The 20,179-nt window shown below is 42.2% G+C and overlaps 2 protein-coding genes across 6 annotated transcripts in view; both read left to right on the forward strand.

Annotated features, from left to right (window-relative positions):
- The first annotated feature begins 335 nt into the window (after nucleotides 1–335).
- LOC115368185 (zinc finger protein 184-like) lies at nucleotides 336–3,747 on the forward strand. Of its 3 annotated transcripts, none has more exons than XM_030064199.1 (5): nucleotides 336–446; nucleotides 963–1,097; nucleotides 1,311–1,426; nucleotides 1,791–1,937; nucleotides 2,181–3,747. In XM_030064199.1, exons 2-5 carry the CDS (start codon nucleotides 998–1,000, stop codon nucleotides 2,901–2,903), a joined length of 1,086 nt encoding a protein of 361 aa, XP_029920059.1. In that variant the 5' UTR covers nucleotides 336–446; nucleotides 963–997; the 3' UTR covers nucleotides 2,904–3,747. The 3 variants fall into 3 exon arrangements, with proteins under 3 accessions (XP_029920059.1, XP_029920061.1, XP_029920060.1); XM_030064201.1 differs by having other exon boundaries at nucleotides 1,794–1,937; XM_030064200.1 differs by lacking the exon at nucleotides 336–446 and adding an exon at nucleotides 609–669.
- Nucleotides 3,748–4,570: 823 nt separating this feature from the next.
- Nucleotides 4,571–20,179, forward strand: part of kmt2ba (lysine (K)-specific methyltransferase 2Ba) — a 32,424-nt gene continuing 16,815 nt past the window's right edge. For 2 of the 3 annotated variants that reach the window (XM_030064196.1, XM_030064197.1), the window contains exons 1-10: nucleotides 4,571–4,925; nucleotides 7,896–9,474; nucleotides 10,576–10,790; nucleotides 11,167–11,253; nucleotides 12,053–12,209; nucleotides 13,013–13,277; nucleotides 14,872–14,933; nucleotides 15,139–15,366; nucleotides 16,248–16,357; nucleotides 19,268–20,107. In XM_030064196.1, the coding sequence (XP_029920056.1) occupies nucleotides 4,623–4,925; nucleotides 7,896–9,474; nucleotides 10,576–10,790; nucleotides 11,167–11,253; nucleotides 12,053–12,209; nucleotides 13,013–13,277; nucleotides 14,872–14,933; nucleotides 15,139–15,366; nucleotides 16,248–16,357; nucleotides 19,268–20,107 (3,846 nt within the window). In that variant the 5' untranslated portion in view covers nucleotides 4,571–4,622. The remainder of the gene's footprint in view (nucleotides 4,926–7,895; nucleotides 9,475–10,575; nucleotides 10,791–11,166; nucleotides 11,254–12,052; nucleotides 12,210–13,012; nucleotides 13,278–14,871; nucleotides 14,934–15,138; nucleotides 15,367–16,247; nucleotides 16,358–19,267; nucleotides 20,108–20,179) is intronic. The other variant, XM_030064198.1, reaches the window with a different exon arrangement.

Here is a 20,179-nt window from a genome sequence, read left to right on the forward strand (position 1 = left end):
ACCATGGATGTATAAAGAGGCTGCACAGCACAACCAGCAGCAGCGGGTTTTTTCCCTATCCATATTCCGCGAACGGCCGCGCCTATGCTGCCTCGGATTGGCTAATGCTAACCCCAACCAAAACTTAACCAATGGACGCAACGAGTATTAGCCAATCAGGGGCAGAGGTGGGCGGGTCTTCGCGGAATGCAGCTGCCGCCTGCAGTGCTGGTACAAGACACGCCCACCGCTGCACGCACCTCCAGCATAGGGCGTGTCTTCATCTGCCGTGGGCGTGTCTTGTACTGAATTGGTCATGTGTCGCATTGAGGGGGCGTGTTTTACCATGGCTGCAGGCTGCAGAGAGGCACGCTTGGAAAAAACAAGGCCATCCAGCAAGCGTTCCCACGTCACGTGATGTGGGCAAAATACTCATTACGGCTTCATTTTAGTGGATGCCCGAAAAGGTAAGAAACGGCTGCGTTTTGAATTGTTTACAACGAGTCATGTTACAATTACACTCATTTCTCTACATGTGGTATGCGGTTCTGTCTATGGACGTTGTACAAAAATCAGCACCAGGCACCAGTTCATTTTTTTTTTTTAATAGCCTATATTAACGCACAATCAGATCACGTTTTCACTAATAATGCATGTTCCTCCATCTCCGCTGCCTCTCTCCACTGTGAAGTATGTTTTGTCTCTATTTCCATAGCGAGCCAACTCAAACTTCCCCCATGCGTGTGTTTATTTCATGCATTTGTGGTTGCCCTGAATACAGTCTTAAACAATAATTTGACAGTTTCTTCCTCTAATGAAATATGGTGATGCCCCCTTACGCGGGTTAATATAGTTACGTCAGTCACTGCAGATTCTCCCTCTGTAACCCAAGTCGGTCCTGCTTTGGCCATTGCATCCATAATGCATGCACAAACTGCTTTGTAAACCGAGACTCATGGGCTTTATTATTTTTTACGTTGCAGGTTTGGGTGGCTGAGTGGTTGCTGGTGACAACAGTATGGAACTGTTGAAGATAGAGCAAGTCATCGTAGGAAGTGAGATGATGTCCACCTCAGCAGAGACCAAGCCTGAACCTGTGAATCCCTCTCTGCCGTCTTGTAAGCACTAAGCATAAAAAGTGCAGAGATACTGTGAAGGTTTTTTTTTTTTCTGTTCCAGGGTTGCAGCATTTTCCATTGTATCTGCCACAGATTAGCTGAGTATGGTGCATTGAGATTCTCCGTCTTCTTTTTGCCCCCAAATGAACTGCATCACCTTGTGTAACCGCATCATCGGCCGTCAACTGAGAACGTTTTCTCTTTGTGGTGCAGATCAGCATGACAGTCTGCAGTGTTTCCAGTGCTTCATTACCTTCTGCAACTCCAAGGCCAAGGAGAGGCACATGAGGAAGAGCCATCGGGAGGAGTACAAGCAGCAACTGCAGCAGGTATGGAGATCAGACTAAACAATAATAATAAAAAAAAGGTTAGATTTGAAGTAGAAAAGAAACATATCAACACAAGCCTCAACTAGAGCTACATCTAACTGATAAACAAATTGCAGTACACCGTGGCCATAACTTTTTCTATTTATTTACAATCAGTGTGTGAAAGACACCTTTTAGGGTGAAAAATGAGACTCTTGTAGGTGGGATTTCATTGGTTTGAATATAAGGAAGAAGTTTTCTCCACGTTGCCATTTAGCACATAATTCTCACTGGTTAAACTAATTGTCATGTGCAAGTCCTGTGATCAATATAAGGATTTTCGTTGTTTTGCTTGAGCAACCGCTGCTCTCTCTCTGTCATTCAGCAATCTGACCGAGTGTTCACTTGCTACGTGTGCGACCGGAGCTTCTCCTGCTCTGAGGCTCTGACCCAGCACCAGGCGTCCCACAACGGTGAGGACAAGCCTTTCCGCTGCACCTACTGCCAGGATACCTTCCGCACCTTCTCTGAGGTGAGCGCCCTGTAAACCCTGTAAAAGACTCAGAACCTAAGATTTGTATCTTGTATTTGGTCTTGTATTTGGGTAAGATAACACCACAGCTTCTTCTTCTTCTCTAAAGCATACATGTGTCGAATAATGCTGTTTGCCAGTAAGAAAGCCATTATCAAAAAGTGGTCATGTTAAGGTCAACCCACACTAGTTGACTGGTTTAATGTGATGTACCGCATTTTTGTAATTGTCTGTTTTGCACAGCTGACGTCACACCGGAGGCAGGAATGCACAGAGCGACAGTATATCTGCAAAGACTGCAGCATGGTGTTCCGCAGTCCCGCACGACTCCGCACCCATCGTATCGCAACGCACCCCCAGCCCCAGGAGGAGGAGGAGGCTGACGACACCAAGACCTACCGCTGCGGCAAGTGTAGTCGTGGCTTCCAGACAGAGGAGGAACTCGTGCAGCATCAGGAGACCTTTGCTGGCAAGCAGAAATGCTATGTTAAGCCTCCGCTCAGAAAACGGGGCCGCCCCCCCAAGAAAGCAGCCGAGAAAGAGATGACCGTCAACAAGAAGAGCAAGGAAGAAGGGGGAGCAGCAGCGGAGGAAGAAGGAAATGATAAATCATCAACAAAGTCACGGGGACGGCCCCCCAAGGAGCAGCAGGCTCAGACGGAGCTCAAGATCCCCTGTCCTGAAGCAGATTGTGACCTCATATTCCCTTCTGTTGCAGCCCTCCGGGCCCACAAGAAAGTACACCATGGGCCTCCCCCACCCCCTCGCAAGGCTCATCCATGCAACGAGTGTGAGGAGAGCTATGCTCGACCAGAGCAGCTCAAAGCACACGTGGCCAGAGCTCACAGCTCCACCCGACACAACTGTCCCACCTGTGGGAAGAGCTTCGGTCGGGAGAGCAACCTCAAGGCCCACCAGAAGACCCATACTGAGGGCGAGGAGGCAGAAGACACAGACAAAAGATAATATGTGGGGAAAGGACTGCAATATCATCACTCAGCTAAACAGTTGTCAGAATATGGATTACTGTATTCTACTCAGAGTAGATGGGATTTTTTTTTACATGGATATGATGGGATAATGAGGATGTGCAATGCAAGCACTTGCATTATGGAGGTTGTTTATGGAAGGCTATTTTTAAATTGTTTTTAGAAAGACAATTGTACAAGACAATTGAGCTTTTAAAAAGACAATTGTAAATAAAAGTCTATACTGATCTGTACATAGTTATGATTTGTAATGGCCCTTCAGAACATGTCACAGGGCACCATTTGCTTTCGATATTACCTCTATTACACCTTTTAAACCTTTTTTTATATTCATTGTAGAGTAACTGGCTTATTTCCCTCAATGTGTGGGACTGTTTTTGAACTGGTCACTGTAAGCAGAAATTAGGCAGTCAAATAAGTAGAAGTCTTTGATTTCAAATTGATTACGGTTGTAGTCACTCATAAAATGCAAAAATGGGCCAATGTATAGAATTCTGTACTATTTGACCTCATTGCTGTTATCTGGGGATCTTTTTTTTTCTTCCAAAAGTAAACAATTGTTGCATTAAACTTGTTATCATTTTACTGTGTGTCGTTGTAGTCAGTCTTGGTGACAGTATGGCCTAGTGTGCGTATAGTGTCTGGCCCATAACCTGAAGGTACCAGCATCTAATGTGCCAGTTATAAGCCAAACACTGTAAACCCGTGTCACTCAGGATGAGACCAGCTGAAAGTGCCTATGCTGTAAATTGTGCAGAATCATACTCTGACCAGCTGTGTGATCAATAAATACGAGCGCTATGCAACAAAGACGATTATAACATGTCTATAGCCTATGGTTTTTAACAGCCTATTTGTGTTTCTGCTTTTAAGGGACAAAACATGCACGCTTGTTAATGTTTAGAAAAAGAAAAAGGAATTAAAAAAAATAGTTAATATAATCAAAGCTCCTAATATTCTGTCTTTTAAAGAATCCCTTCCAAAATCTTAATCTTAGCTGCCTTTTTTTATTTGAGGTGATGACATTCAGTGATTTATAGAAAGGTCATATTTAACAATAGTAATGCAATGTTTAGATTGGCTAAGCCTTGATTTATGAATGTGAAGTTTAACAGGCACAGCCTCTTGATGGAATCATCAATCATTTGAGCACCAGTGTTACTCAATAGAAACTGGACAATTTTATACTTAGAAGCTTATTGTGAGCAATAAAAAATACATTTAACTTGTTTAAAAAATGTAGAGGAATATCCAAAATAATAAATAAGAAGTACATTAAATATATTACATGAGGGACATTTTATTTCAGCTTTGAACGTGTTTTAAAAAAAGCAGGGATAAAAATCATGCAGCATCTTTATGTGAGCCAAATAGAAACAGGCCTATTTCTTCAAGAAGCAATTTTATTAAACAGATTTAACAAACAGATTCAACAAAAATGTAGAGTAATACCCAAAGCGAGAGGGAAGTAAATTTAGACGGAAAGGATATTTTCTTGTTGTATTTATTCATTTATTGATGATTTTTATTTATAAGAAATCATGCAGCACTTGTGGGTGAACAGTGCACCGAGTATTTCTCCCATGATGCTATGGGGCTTCCTTCCTATCCCGCGCCTTTCCAGCGGAGCGGTCCATCTTGCCTCGCAGCGCTACAGTCAGGCTCAGCCAGCGCACCGTCCTTGTTGTAGAGAATAATGGCGGCATCGGGAGGCGGATTATCATCGCCCGCTAATGTCGCAGGCATCAGCAGCCAGCCTCCGGCCCGGGGTCGCTTCCCGGGCCGCCCGTGGACAGCTCGCAGCCGGCTGCGGAGAGAGAAACGTCCTCAACGCGGAAGGCTGGGCTCCGACAGCGCAGAGCTGGTTGTCGGAGGGCCGAGGCCCGTAAACATCGGCCTGGCGTTGAGCGAGGATCCGTCCCTGCTGCGCCTCCTCGGGGTGACGGAGAAACACGGGCGCCAGAAAGATGCTGGCTTCTACTCGAGCGACAGTGACGAGGTGAACAAGCTAGCGTTAACTTGTCAGACAACAAGTAAACAATGCACTAACTGAGGCATATTTACCCAGCTTGTGCGCAAAAGGCGACATTTTAAAGGCGACATTTAAAGGACATTTTCGCAAAAGGCACTTGGTCTACAGTTAGCTTGGAACAATTTCGCCAAAATACGCTTTGTAGCTAGCAGGGTTAGCTCGGCTTAGCGTAGTGGAACAACAATGACTAGTCCTCCAGTATATAACGTTACCTCTGCATAACTTAGTTATTCAGAGCGGCCACACCAACGCTACACCTGCACAGAGTTGTGGTTAAGTGGCTGTCCAGCGATTTGTTTGTATGAAAATAGACGGAAACTTTGCCGCTAGTTCAGCTTTCACAGATAAGGGTTGCTTATGTGGAAGACACTTAAAATGCTTTTTTAAAAACTGTTACATCTTAGATCTTGGAGGGTTTTTGTTTGTACCTCAAGGAGCTGCTAATCTTATCGTAGTTGCAACGTTGCCACTACTTGGGTGACGATAACGTTACTATCTACGTTGCACTCGTCAGCTGACCGCTCGGTGTTTTGAACGTCAGTCCAACGTGGGACTTCACGGCACAGGGAACTGAAAGGTTGCACAGACATTATACTGAGGAAGTTTACATGATATGATGCATAGCAAAATCTGCCCGGGGCTTCTACAACTCTGAGTTTTGTTAACCTTTTCCCTCTCCTTCATCCTCGTCTTTCTTTCATGACAAAGGTGGATTTAAAGATTAAAATCAATAAGGACTTAAACGTTTTTACCTGGATTTAGGCTACGTGCTTGGTCTATTTCATGGCAAGAACAGGTGTGCTTTCTTGGTAACAATGCATTTTGCTCACAGTAGACTTCTCTTTTTGTTTTTTTGTTTTTGTTTTGTTTTACAAGGGACATGCATCTTATTTTCCTAATGCCTCATTAGGTCAGCAGGTGAAGTCATATTGTTTAAGTATGTCTAGACACAAATTATAAATTTATGTAAATTATTCCACAGTAGTTGTCCTATGTAGACAGGAATGAATATGCACTGTAAGCACTATAACTTTTGTTTATTTATTTATAGCATGAGAGTGTAGAAAAAGATAGTTCACTACTGAGACAGAACAGCATAATGCAAATAGTTTGGGACCCTCTGCTGTCGCACATTTTGTTTGTGTCTCTGTAGAACAATCTTATCTGAAGAGTAGTACTGCATAGTTGATGGTCATAATGTGTGATGACTTTCAGTTTGCATGATATTGAACACTGACCAAAGTCTAAAGATGCAGTAACAAAAAAAACAAACAAAAAAAAAAAACAACAACAACTTGGATATTGAAAATGGATGGCATTTTGGAAAGGGAAGTATGTGGGATGGATAAACTTCCCAGTATGAGTGGTTGGGTAGTTCACAGGCTGCAGATGCAGTGTGCACAGCTGTGCTTTTTGCAGTCATTGGTTAGAACAGGAATCATTTTCCCACAATAAAATAACGGACTTTATCCAGCCCATTATATTTTTATCGTCACTGTTTTTTCATAGCAGCCAGTTCACTGGAAGTTACTCACTTTCACTTTGACTCCCATGTTTACTTCGTCTACAATCATGGCAATCATGATGATCCAAATAGGATGACATGAGATTGTTTAGGCCCAATTCAGTTCAATCTCCACAGCAGGGGCTTTAGTGCCTGACATCAGTCGAACTGCACTGATGCAATCTTTTAGAGTGGACTGTAACAGAGTCACAAGACTCATGCTAAGCCCGTCAGCACCCGGCTGATACATCCTATGTCAATTATTGCCACACACTCACCTGCACTGGGATGCTGTGACATTGCTTTCATGAGGAGAGTCTCAGGGGTTGTAAATTTTAGTTGAAGATGGAGGTCAGTAAAAAGAAAAAACTGCTAAAATTTCCACTTCAGCTGCTGTAATGTGCAATTTTTCTTTCGATTTTAGATAGATTGGTGCCTGAATTAGGTGTTAGGCGGCATTGTGTTGTGCTTTTCTTCTGGAACTCCATGTAGCAGCAGAATGTAGGTGTATATTTCTTTGCCTTTTTTATTTCAGAGGAAAATTAGGCTAAATTAACTCTGTAAGGTCTGCTCTTATTTTCATTGATTACAGAGGACTATTGTGATGTATCCTACAAAACTGAGACACATGCAGAGGGAAAGTAAGCATGCAGAAAACATCCAGGGTTATTATTCATAGTTTACTAATAGATTCAAGTTACATTTGGTGCAAAAACTCAGTGCTACAGGTATACTGATGCAACACTTAGTAAGAGACGAGAGCAGTGCTGTACCATATGTCTACAGAGTAAGCAGTAGGACAGTACCTAATTATTAAACTCAAACAGAATTGGATGAGAGCTTATTTAAGATTTTTATTGAAAAGCTGAAAAAACATAAAATATTGTCTCTCGTGTTTCCTGTGGTTTTTATTGGAGCAGATATTGCAGATACCCACAGAGGCTTGTGTGAATTGGAAATTTACAAAGAGCTGAAAAAAACTTTGGTTGTGCTTCAGCATATAATTAAGACAGCATTGTGACAGCGTTCACCCCCCCCCCACACCCGCAGAAATGCGAGCACCTGCGTGACCCATTCTTTATCATTGATTGTAACCAGATATTGACTGTGCGGGCAAAGTAGTTAATGGTTTCATTTTGTGCCAGCATCACACGACCACTCCAATACCATGGTTTCATTTATAGCCTGCTGAATGTTTTTTTCTGTGTCCATTTGTCATATCCATTTATGTCTTATTTTAAGAATCAGTCTTTTAGAAATCCACCTGCGTTCTAAACAATAATATGCTGTAGTAATGCATACATAAATTACATATAATAGCACACACTATTTTCATAATGATTTGGACTTTTCCAGTGTAGAGCAAATCTCAATATTGTCAGATCTGTATGCTACTTTTTTAAAAATTATAAGTTGTCTCTGTTTTTCTCCAGGAGGAAGAATTCACTGGATTTGGGACCACAGCGGTTCGTCCACAGCAAACTCCTGGCAATCCTCCTCAGTCGTCATTACTCAGCCAAGCAAAGCCTCCCCCAGCTCCAGACGTATCTCTGGCACCAAAGCCTTTGATTGGAAAAATTGTTCCGAAGACACCTAAACCAACTCTGATTGGAAAAATTGTACAAAGGGTACCTAAAGACAGCCAGAGTGCAAAAGAGAGTTCAGTAACAGACAAACCAGTACCCAGGATAGTAATTAAACTGCCTGGCAAAGGGCCAGCTCCCAGTCCAAGGGCCACATGTGAAGACCAGCAGGCCTCAGGTACACAGAGCCGCACAAAAGACGGCTCTGTTAGAAAGACAGGAGAAAAGACGGACTCAGCTTTAGCAAGTAGGACAGGCAGCACGCAAAACCAAACAACCACTACCTCAGCTGTTGGCACCAAGCAAGATAAACTGGTGTCCACTCCGGCGGTGGTTAAGGGCAGAGAAAAGGCCTCCAGGGTGGAAAAGCCAGGGGAGTTGTTGAACTCAGAGACGGAGCAGGCCCAGCCTCAGAGGTCTGTTAAAAGCATGAGGGGGTCTCAACATGATGGTCCCAGTGGCACATCTCAAGCAGTTTCTCTGTCCCTTGAATCCTTTAATAAGCAACAGAGGAGAAGAACAACCAAGGATATGGGTGCCTCTCCCGAGGCTGGAGCTGAGGCTGGTGCCCAGAGTGGACAGGAGGCAGCGATGCCGCTAGAGGGCAAAGCTGGAGAATCTTCCCAGAAAAAGTCACCCAGAAAATGCCAACGCAAATCTTTATATGGATACAGAAGGAAGCCTCCATCTCAAAACCTTGGTGTTTTTTCACGTCCAAAAATAACTCGTGTTCACACCAGGCGTGTCTTTTACACCTACGTACCTGAGTTCGTTCCGGAGACACAGAAACAGGATGGAGAGCAGCAGCAGTCACAGGGCCAGAATGTCACACTGTCCGCGGATCAGCCTAGCTCGTCTTCCGAACAGGTCCAGCCATGCTCCAACCAATCCTCTTTACCTGTAGTGAGTGCAAGGTCCTCCAGGGTCATCAAGGCTCCCAAGAGGTTCCTTGATGAGGAAATGATAGCCTTTCCAAAAGGCTCTCCGTCAACTTGGCTGAGTCAGCTGAAAGAGGAGGGCAAACAGAGCCCATCATGTAATGAGTCAAGTTATGTTGCCAGCTCATTGCATTCAGACAGTGACTCTTCATCCCTGGTCAGCAGCCCGTCTGCCGCAAGGAAGAGCTCATCAAAGCTCAGTCCAAGCTCTAGCCATCTGGAGGTCTACAAGAACCTCAAAAGGCTGACCTCCAAACTGGCAGAGAAGAAGAAAGGTCAGTCGAAAGCTCAGGGTGATATTACAGGTGATGGCTCCAGCTTGATGCCTTCAGTTAGGAAGAGGCTCAGGTCCAAGATCATGATGGAGGAGATGGACTCTCCCGGTGTGGTGCGGAAACTCGCTGTGCTGGTGAACGCTGGTGCACAAGCATCCTCTCACACTGCACTGGGCAGGACAGTAAAGGAAGGAGCAGACCGCGTGGAAAATAATAGTAAGGACATCTTGTTTTCATATTATGAACCGTGATAATGGTGCCACTTTGATCTTTTGTCATTTTTGTCAGCAGCTGATATCTTTCATCCTGATGTCATTTGTTTTCCTTGTTCTCTCCTGGAGAAAAAGGTCTATTTAATTAGAAAAAAAATTCCCTCTTAAGTGCAGGTAAAATAGAGAAACATTTGGATTTGGAGTCCAGCAGGAACCTCACCATTTGTCTCAATTTGGAATCAGCTATGATTTGATTAGGTTGCATTTTCATAATGGAATAATAATTATGCAGCTTTTTGATGTTTGTTTGTTTACTTTTTGGTGCTTGTCTAGTGTGTATTAAAATGACACTGGCACCAGCCAATGGGAATTTGGGTTCAGGTGGAAGAAAAAGAACAAAAAGCAGAAAGAGATGTCACTTTTAACAAGTGGCCATTCATGTAGATAATTTATATCAGCAAGATTCCCAGCTCCATTTGTTCAATTTTTGATTAGTTGCTATATAGTTTCATTTTAAAACAGTAACATATAACAAGGAAATGCTCAAAGATCAGTCCACATACATAAACAATTACAAATTTATTGATTGAAATCCGATACAGAATTCTTGCTTATCTTATTCCTCAAATTTTTTTGAGGATTTTTTTCTTAGCAATACATTTATAGTGTAAATGTAAACTGTATCTTTGGTACCTTGCACCAGGACACAGCAGAATCTCCTTTTTCTAATTGTATTTGGACATTTAACTGTTCAGGAATGGGAAAATATTGTAAAATGACAGATTCACGTAGCGTGTGATCTATCATCTTTTTGCATGACATTTCATCTCTGTGTGGTCGGCTTGTGTGAACAGATTCTTGACCAGAGGGCAAGCATTTATTCTGAACTGTCTAAGTTGGGAAAGATTTAAAACAGACTTCTAGTTCTTTCCAGCCTTTGGCTAACTGAGTCAGCACAATGCCCCACAAAGTTTGAAAAGGTTGCCTTGGCTGTGTTGGTCTTCTTTTTTTTTTTTTTTTTTTTTTTTTTGATTTTATGTTTTAGAGTTCTTCTGTGTTGTTCATCAGCTAACAAGAGTTGTTTGATTCATGTCATCTGGCACAGATGAAGGTGAGTCCATAGTCGGGGACAGCAGAGAGGCGTTAGAGGTCAGCGGCCCCAGCCAGCGACTTGGCATGAGTGGAGCCAATAAGAGGATGCTCCATCTGCTGAAGAAAGCCAAAGTCCAGCTCATCAAGATTGACCAGCAAAAACAGCTCAAGATGTCACAAGTGAGCATCAGAGATCAGCATGAGTACAAAGCCAAAGTTCCTGTGCAGGTCTGAAAAAAATTTAATTTGTGGCTCTCAAATTTAATATTTTGTTTCTTTTGGTGGGTTGGCAACCCCCCCGAGGCAGTGGAAGGGGAAACACTGCAGGTCCATGGTAATCTCATGTATTGTGACATTTCTCCAGATAAGGAGTGATATAAACTAATTGACAGCCTTGTTGCTCAGTTATTGTCAGCATACATCTTATTAAAACACCAGCCACAATATCCATTGAAAAGAGAAATATGCATGAACCCTGAATAGGACTGTATATTGAAACATTTGGGTTGTCTCTTTCGCCTAGTATGAGATGCCTTGTAAGATATCGTAACATAATGATGTGGTATTGTCTCTTACACATATCTCTGTTTTTATCTCTGAATAGTTGGGATCCAGAGAATTGGGAGCAGCAGCAGGTGGGAGGAGGAGGAGAAGAAGAGTGGAGGCATCTCTCAAAGTTATCAGTCCTCAGGTAAAATGTCTTTTTTTTTTGCCATGCATTATGCTTAGGGGTATCACAGTATGTTTAGGTGGTGCAGAGCTCCAAGAAAACTGCATAAGGGAAGAAACACGGGTGCCTGTACACTACATATTATGGTAGAAAACAGAAGCATGAACAAGCTCTACACTGTGGTGTTCACCCGCAAACCAGGAAATATTTCGGTGATAACTACTCGGTATGTAAACACATGAATTAAATATCACATGGTGCTACTGCAGCAAGTTGATGGTAACAGCTGTTTTTTTTTTTTTTTTTCAAGTCATTGTAGTTTTACTCACTCCAATTACGCATATCCCCTTGAGCACCGAGAAAAAGCAAACACACTGTGTACAGTATTGTCTAAATTATAAAGAAATTGTTATCATTGTCATGGAGTGGTTTTTTTTTTTAACTGTGCTTAGTGCTATAGTTTTTAGTGCCTTTTTTTAAGTACCAGTACAACATTTATTATATCCACTGTTGAATTAAATAATATTTCATTACACAGTAGAATACTTTCAGGCAAACGTTTATGGGCCTGCATCACATGCTCTAAAAGTAAAAGGCCACGCATAATCAGTTTGTTCAATAACAACCCATGTAAACTAGAAAAAACTGAACTTGATGCATATAATCATTTGAAGCTAGTCTTTTGAATGAATCTGGATACCAAAAATCTTTATCACTAGGCATTGTGTTTCAATACCTAGTCATAATCACAACTAATTTTACAATAACGTAATCAGTGTTCATCTGAATGTTTCTGTGTCTTTCTCGTGTGTATGAGCAGGAGCAGCCGCTGGGTGGTCCAAGGATCAAACATGTATGTCGAGCGGCGGCGGTGGTTTTGGGGCAGCCCCGCGCCATGGTGCCAGATGATATTCCCAGGCTTAGTGCCCTACCGCTCCATGAGAGAGAGGGCATCACCCCTTCTCCTGCAGCAGAAGGTGCAGTCCATCTGCATGTATTTTTTGAACCAGGACACAAGATATAACCACCCTTTGTGCTGTTAGGCAAGGATGATTGTTTATGTTTTCAGTGTAGGTGTTAAGCACACACATTCAGAGCACGGCTGGGCGTGATCTGGAATTGGGAAATTGTGCTAATACATTGTAAATTATAATTTAAGTTCACCTAGTGCAGATAAAAAAGGTGAGCATGTACCAAATTTAAAATGATCTTGAGCATTATTTTTGATCCAGTGTTTGCATCCCCATTTCATTGTCAGCATTTCCAACTTTGTGTTAGTCAAGAGTGTAGTGGCTGACTAACTCAAATAACACCCACACTCTGTGTTCTTGTCTCTTTTTTCCCTGACTTTTCTGTACAATATGCAAGGACAAATAAAACACTGAGTTTGGATATACTGCAGTATTGGGATTTTTTTTTTTTGTGCTTCTATGTGCTGGTGGGAAGCTCCAACAGCAGGCAGTACAGAGGCAGCTGCAAAACAACATTGTATTAATGTGCAGGTTTTTTGTTTTGTTTTGTTTGGAATATCAAACCTGGAAGAGAAGCTGTAATGCAACCTTTAAAACCAGGAAAAGACAATGGCATATCATTAAGCCATATCACAGTATTACAATTACAGTTTCATATCATAATATCGATAAGATACTGAGCCCCATTTTGCACCCAACTGATCAATATGTGAACGTCCTTTATTGTACTACACTGAAGCAGCTTGATATTAATGACTTTAGAAATCTGTTCTGGCTCTTTCAAACCTTTCTTTCTCTCTCACTTGCAGACGTTGCAGACGATGACGACTACATGTCTGATCGGGATCGGCCTCAGTGGGTGGTCCCTCAGGGACACATCCATAAGAGGAGAAGGAGGAAGGGCCACAGGTTTAAAAAGCGGAGATTACTGACTCGGTATGCACCTGGAGGTGTCCGGGCCCGCCGCTGTGGAGCCTGCGAGGGCTGCCTGATAGAGGAAGATTGTGGCAGGTGCATCAACTGCCGTGATAAGCCCAAGTTTGGAGGGCCCAACACAAAGCGACAGTGCTGCATGTAAGTTTAACCATGAGCTAAATGCACCACAAATCCAGATTCTTGTAGTTGTTTGGACACACTGGTGAATTATTTATGAACTTGCAGGTCAATTTGTGCAACTTTTCTTTGTTTGACAGGCTTTAGCCGTTGGGCCAATCTTTGTTCTCATTTTAAATGGTATTTTATACTCTCCATAGCACGTCTTTATGCTGTAGCCGAAAAACCCTGAAATTTCACCTCAGGAGCTCACGCCTCAAGCTAAACAACTAGGGCTAAATTGCTTTGCAGCACTAGGGCTGTGCGTCTACTAAAAAACACTGGCCCTAGGCTTATCAGCATAGTAATACCCAACCCGGGAGCACTGGATTGTTCTTTGTCTGTTTGTTTGTCTGTCTGATTGTCACACACATTATCTCAGTCTCTACTGATTTGCAGGGGGTGAGTGAGAGTGCATGTGACAAATACATGCCAGCATTAAATTACAACAGTTACACCAAGGGGACACAACATTGTTTGTTCATTCATCCATGTGCCACATGTTATATCTCACACTGCTGATCACATTTTGACAAAACTTTGGGAAATTCTATGAAATGATTTCAGAGTTATGCTGCTCATTCAAAGGATTGTCTTTAATCACAGGTAAAAAGAAACAATGACATTTGTTAATAATGAATGGTAAGAGGGGATTGTCATAATTTTTGGGGGTGTTTTCTTTTGCCTGGCTTTTTAAGGCACAGACAGATACTACAGACACACTTACTACCCACAACAGGAGCCAGCAGCACCTAGTTTGTATGTTGGCAGAGCAGGTGGCTGACAGCCTCATCAGAAACCATTACTGTGTGGACTAGATGGATAAATGACTTTCCAGCCTCATTATTTGAATACAGTAAGTGCAGCAATCGGTTATTTATGTTTTAGGTGATTTGCTGCTGTATAATATGAACTGTGACTGCTATTTTATAGTAATAAATGGCTTGAATTTGTTTGAATTTTCTCATGCCATGACAGTCAAAATACACCAGGTGCAAGCCATGGAAAAACCTCTTAATGCTGAACCTTGTAATAAACAATCTAACTTTAATGCCAGTCACCTGTGCAGTGTGAATAACCAGCTCTCTGAGTTGCCTCAAAGCTAGCTCTATTTTCATGCCATTTGTTGAAGGACAGCCAGTATAAAGTGGCTGGCTAGTCTGTGAGGGAAAAAAAAAAACATACCAAAGGCTTCCTTGGCTGGCACTAACACAAGGACTCACCATTAAGCCAAGCAGCTTGAAGTGCAAGTTGAGTTTTAAAAGGTCTGAATTTGCTGGTAAGCCCCATTTTAGTCTTGCTCATCTTACAGTGGAAATGGGCAGGAGCCATAGAACAAGAATCATATGCCAGGACTGAATACTGTGGTATTTTGTTTTTCTTGGCTAAGCATTTTGTGTATAATAATGAAATATGGAAAAGTATTTAATTTCTTTCCAGTAAAACATACTACTCAGTCCACTTAATAAAGTCAGAGCAAGTCTTTCAGTGTAACAGACTGATACAGGGGTATGCATGCATTTTTCCATCTGAGACTTGTCTCAAAATTAAAATTTTCTTTTTCTCCCACCACCAGATATAAGAAGTGTGAGCGGATTCAGAAGGGGAAAAATGAGCGCATCATCAAACCATTGAAACGTATGTCTCTGTGATTAGCTGGTGCTTAAGATGTTATCTTGTCGTTTTCTATACCTCAAAGCAACTTATTTGTACAGTTTCACCAAACTGATTCATCCTAATACATTCTCTCTTTCTGTTAAAACAGGAGCAAAACCAATTCAGCACAAGATATCAAAGTATTTAGTTCCTGTTCACAATTAATCATGGGTCTCCTTTTTCTCAGTCCAGGCGAGGCGGTTCTCGGGCGACATGTCAAGCGATGATGACGGGGAGTGGGGCGTTGGAATGGCAGAGGAGGGGCCATCCACGTTAACGCCTGCAGACAGGAGGCAGTCGCGGCGGAACATCACACCGCGCTCCTACAGCAACCTGCTCAAATCCGACTCTGAAGACGAGGACACTGCCGACGAGTCCGCAGCCAAGCCAGCTGCTGCTACACCTAGCAACCAAGGTAACCAAGGCTTTGGTTTTGTCTTGTTTTTCCCATTTTTACCCCCCTCCTGTGTTTCTATTAGTACTCAGATATGACTTATACATTCAGTTCAGAACTTTATCGCTGACGATTTAAGGCAAATTTATTTCCTATGCAAACATTGTTAATGACAACATGACCTATGAAATATGCTACCGTTTTCTCCTGCAAAAACAGCACAGTATATAGACCAGACACAACTTGTATGTGGTTGATCCCATTGAAATATTCAAATAAGTCATAGGTCACAATTTTGCTTGGGTCAGCAAATGTATCATGGCATGGACAGGAGAACTGCAGGCAACTTCAGCTATAAACATGAAATGAAGGATTTTATGTTTTTGCTGGGAATTAATTGTTTTGCAAGAAATTTGATACTGCAGAGATGTAACAGATTGGTGGACCAATTGCTGGCAAGCAGTTGTCTTCAAACCAGAAAAGACAGGCTCACTCTGTCACAGTGCAGCCCCCCCAAACTTGAACCACCATCATGTTTTTGGTCTTGGACCCACAGTAGTGCTTGAAGTCTGTGGGCCTGCACTCTAGTCGGGTCTACAGTCTGTGTTCAGATCTGGCTCGGGACCTTGAATCTTAGACACTCCCCGCCCCTTTCCTGCTTCTCTATTGTAGTCTGCTCAATAAAGCAGAAATTTGTTCTACAAGGTTTTCACAAGTCCAATGGGCATGAAATTTTCTCAGCCCATGGAGGATTATGTAACCTTTTACTTCATATAAAAACGCATTCAATATTACCAAAATTTGAAGTAGTTATGTCTTCATCCAACACCAAAAACATGCTTTAAAATGCATATGTAGGCTGTAGAATTCTGTTGCTTAGATGTTTTTACCTTCTTTTGGAGACCTTACCCCTCAAGATGGTGGATCAGTTCCAGGCGACCTTCCCAGTGAGACAGTGAAGCATCGTCGGCCCCTCCCCAGAGGGGCTGGTGGCAGATTCAGAGCTTTCAAGGTAATAACAGTCAGCAGATTTTTATACTCGCCTGCTTTGTAGCACCTAACCAAGCCCGGATCACATAATGCTTTTGGAAAATGGTCTCTATTGTTTGTTTTTAGTCTACTAAATTTTCAGATAGGTGGTGTTTGTCGTACAAAATAACACAGTTAGAACCAGAAAGCAACATTCTTGTAATTTAAAAAAAATGTCATTTTAAATTACTTTTCTGTACTTAACAGCTTTCTGGATATTGTCTAATAGTCACAATTAGGGGTGTAACGGTTCTGAAACCAAGATTGAAACCATGATTTGTGTACTGAGATGTGAGACCCATGAAAAACACGATTCTGATTTCTGATCTCATGGTATCGATCATTTCACTTGACCAGGGAAATGGTCAGTATCATGTGGTCAGAATCGTGTTTTTCCACATGTTTAATGAGAGTGAGCAGTGGGCACTGATTATCGCAGATATCACACAACACGACCACAGAACTGCATCTTACCCGAGTCGGCCTACAAGCCCGAGTCAAAAGACTGAACAAGGACGAGGATCATAAGAGACCCGGGTCTCAATGTGCTGCTGTTGGCTCCTCGTCATCGTTTAGAGAGGTTGCATTGAGTTACAGTCTGGGGCATTAAAGCTCTATTATGTTAAGTAACTGTTTAACTTCTTAACACCAATTGTAACTAATATCTTGTTATACATTAATGTAACACTTTGTGAATTAAATGAACCGAACTTTGTTACACCCCTTAGTCACAATGCAACAAACATCCACCGATCTGATTCCTGAGCTTGATCAAAGTAAATCTTTTTAAGAATTAGTTACAAATTAGTCATTTGTCTAGGTTTGTGCCTCAGTTTAAAGTTTTACTGATTTTAATATTCTCTTACATGTGTAGGCATGTTCAGTTATTACATTGATTGTCCTCTGATTTGGCCCTCTAATCTTTTACTTCTGTCTTTAGCTATCATTTCCATTCAAACTGCCTTTACAGTAGAAACTTAACGTTATGCCATTCACATTAACCCTTTTGCATGAATTAAGATGTGTTCATGGTAAAATGCAGCCTGGTTCTTCAGAAGAAATCCCGCTTACGTAAACTTTTCACAACTTGTTAGAGCCTCATGATCAAAGTTATCTTGGCACAGTGTGTCATGTTGAGCACAACCTTTGTCACTGGAAAATTATCAAAAATGTGAAGGCTGTCGTCAAGATTCAAGAGTGCAAGGATTCTGCTGCGATAAATACTGGAAAGTTTATCTATAGTGTCAAGTTTTGTGCTCCAGTAGGTTTGTGAGTGTAATCAGCCTATTTATCTGTGGAGCTAGAACTTCTCTGTTGAATGGCTTTATTAATCTTCCTTTCATTTCTTTCTCTGTCTCCATTTAATCAAAAATGATCACATAGCCAAGGTTAGTCAGCTCTTCTCCAAGCTTTCCTTCTACTTCAAACAAACTAAAACCTGGTAGCACATATAAATGGAAACTTAAATAAAATGGAATGCAATCAAAGTTGTTCATTAAAATTACAAATGGAGAGACTGAAACTGAGGTTTAAATAATGCATAATCACTAATTTATGCATAATTACTGCAAATTTACACATGATGATCAAAGTGTAATTAAACTGGCTGGGAATTTTTTCCATATCATTTCTGATTATTTATTTATTTATTTATTTATTTATTCATTCATTCATTCATCTTTTTAAGGTAAAATATGTGACCAGGTGACATTACAAATGAAGTATTATTGCAACAGAGATGCCCTGGCCCACAAATCGTATTCTTTATGTGAAAATGAAAATTATTGTTGCAAAAATGGTCATTCCTACTTAAATTGTGTATCATATCCACAATATCTGTTTTTGAATATCCAGCTCCTAACTACAGGCCTAACTACATTGAGGAATAAAGACAGATCAAGCACATATTACCAAAAGGCCTTATTCACACAGGATCAGGCACTGCGGCAAAAATGTAAGGAATTTTGTTCATTTTAAATGGGGGTTGTGCGTTTTGGCTGCAGCAGTACATGTCTTCAAGGGTTTAGCCAAAAAAAACGCAGCAGCCTCAGGCAAGAAAGTTGAGCCCGAATCAGTTTCTGCCCCAACATAGCACAACGTCAGCGGCCAGTGGCAAAGCCGGCAGACAGGCCGTGTGAGTGTTTCGCTACACGGCCTGTCTGACGGCATTGTGGCAAATTGCTGCAACGCCTGATCCTGTGTGAATAAGCCCAAAGACAACTTCACTCAAGGAAGTACAGAGATCCTTGATAGTCTGGTAATATCGAATTCAATATGCAAGCTTGGAGAATGTAAAAAATGAGAATGTAAAGGCCAGCACTCAAACATGAATCCTTTCTTGTGTATATTGAAAACATGAAATGGACTAACCACACAATTAGCAAAATGAGAACAAAACTGTGCATCTTACCATGAACTCAGCCCCTGTTTCGTAGGTGGATAATGCAACCATTGGAACATTAGTACAAATTATAGAGCAGTATTTTCCCCCCCAAAAAATATACGTATCTGCTTTTCTTTAGTGATGGGGGAAATACTGAGTTATGACTGTTCTATGATGTATTTAGATATGGATGACTGATCTGAAATCCTTGTTTTTGGTAGCAGTCCATGACTTAGAGACAAATGTGCACTTAGCACGTGTGTCATGTACACCCCACATCTTTGTGTGCATCCGTGCTGCTATGAGTGGGTTTGGTAAATCCTTCCTTTACCTTCTCTCACTCCCTAATTGTGAGTAAGAGATTATACTCAAAGGTGTCTGTGTTGATAGTCCACCTCTCTTTCTCTTTCGCTTTCGCTGCTGCCGGTCGCCGCCTCTGCATGTGACTAGTACTAGTGTAACTTTGGAGTCTATCTTGCTGGTTGGCTTAGGCAGTCCCCTCCTCCACAGGAACAGGAGACGGAAGTGAGGGAGCCCAGAGAACCTATCCAAGAAACCAGTCCACCCAGGAGCCCAAAGCCGAGGCTGCAGCAGCAGCTACAAATACACTTATACCGTCTGCCTGATTTAATGGTGCAGTCAGCTCTGCCATTCCCTCAGCAGTTACCTCAGTGTCGGGAGCAATGTACTTCACAGTCACCACATTCCATAACACAGTCACCTCCAAAATGTCCCCAGCCTGTCACACAGCCTGCTACCCCACACTCAACACATTCCATAATACAGTCACAGTCACCTCCAGAGTCGCCCCAGTCTTTACCACAGCCGTCTCTGCAGTTGCGTTTGCACCGTCTTCCCCAGTCTGTGGTGCAGGCAGCTTTGCAGGTGCACAAGTCTGTACCTTCACCTCCAAAAGCCCCCCAGCCCATTATGCACAAGGCTCTGTCAGTGCCTCAGCTGCTAGAACAGCCAGTTCTGCAGTTGGGTTTGCAACAACTGCCTGAGTCTGCAGTGCAGCACCTAGAAAATTTGTCACAGAGACTGAGAGTTGACAGAGGAATGAAGGTGCAGAGAGCACTGCAAGTGCACCCTCAGACTGTTGATCCAGACTCACTGGTACAGAAGGGCACACAAGAAGAGCAGGAGGACGAACAGGGAGATCAGTCTGAAGAAGACGAGGACACTTCTGTTAAAGAGCTGCAAAGCAAACCAAGAACTGACACAGACTATCTCATTCATTCCCAGAATCCTGCAGAGTGTGCATCAGTAAACACCCTGGTGGGGTTCACTAATGGATTCCCCCAAAAGGGCCTGTCGCAGAACAAGCACAAGATCCGCGTGGACTTCAAGGTGCGTTGTATAGAAAATATGATATAATTTTACTACTTATACTGTAATCAGAAAATATAATCACCATTACAT

The sequence above is a fragment of the Myripristis murdjan genome, chromosome 11 (genome assembly GCF_902150065.1).
Source record: "Myripristis murdjan chromosome 11, fMyrMur1.1, whole genome shotgun sequence".
Lineage (NCBI taxonomy): Eukaryota > Metazoa > Chordata > Actinopteri > Holocentriformes > Holocentridae > Myripristis > Myripristis murdjan.

Coding starts and splice junctions, on each gene's coding strand:
- LOC115368185 (XM_030064199.1), top strand. CDS start 998: ATGGAACTGTTGAAGATAGAGCAAGTCATCGTAGGAAGTGAGATGATG. Junction 1,098..1,310: donor GAATCCCTCTCTGCCGTCTT/GTAAGCACTAAG, acceptor TTTGTGGTGCAG/ATCAGCATGACAGTCTGCAG. Junction 1,427..1,790: donor ACAAGCAGCAACTGCAGCAG/GTATGGAGATCA, acceptor TCTGTCATTCAG/CAATCTGACCGAGTGTTCAC.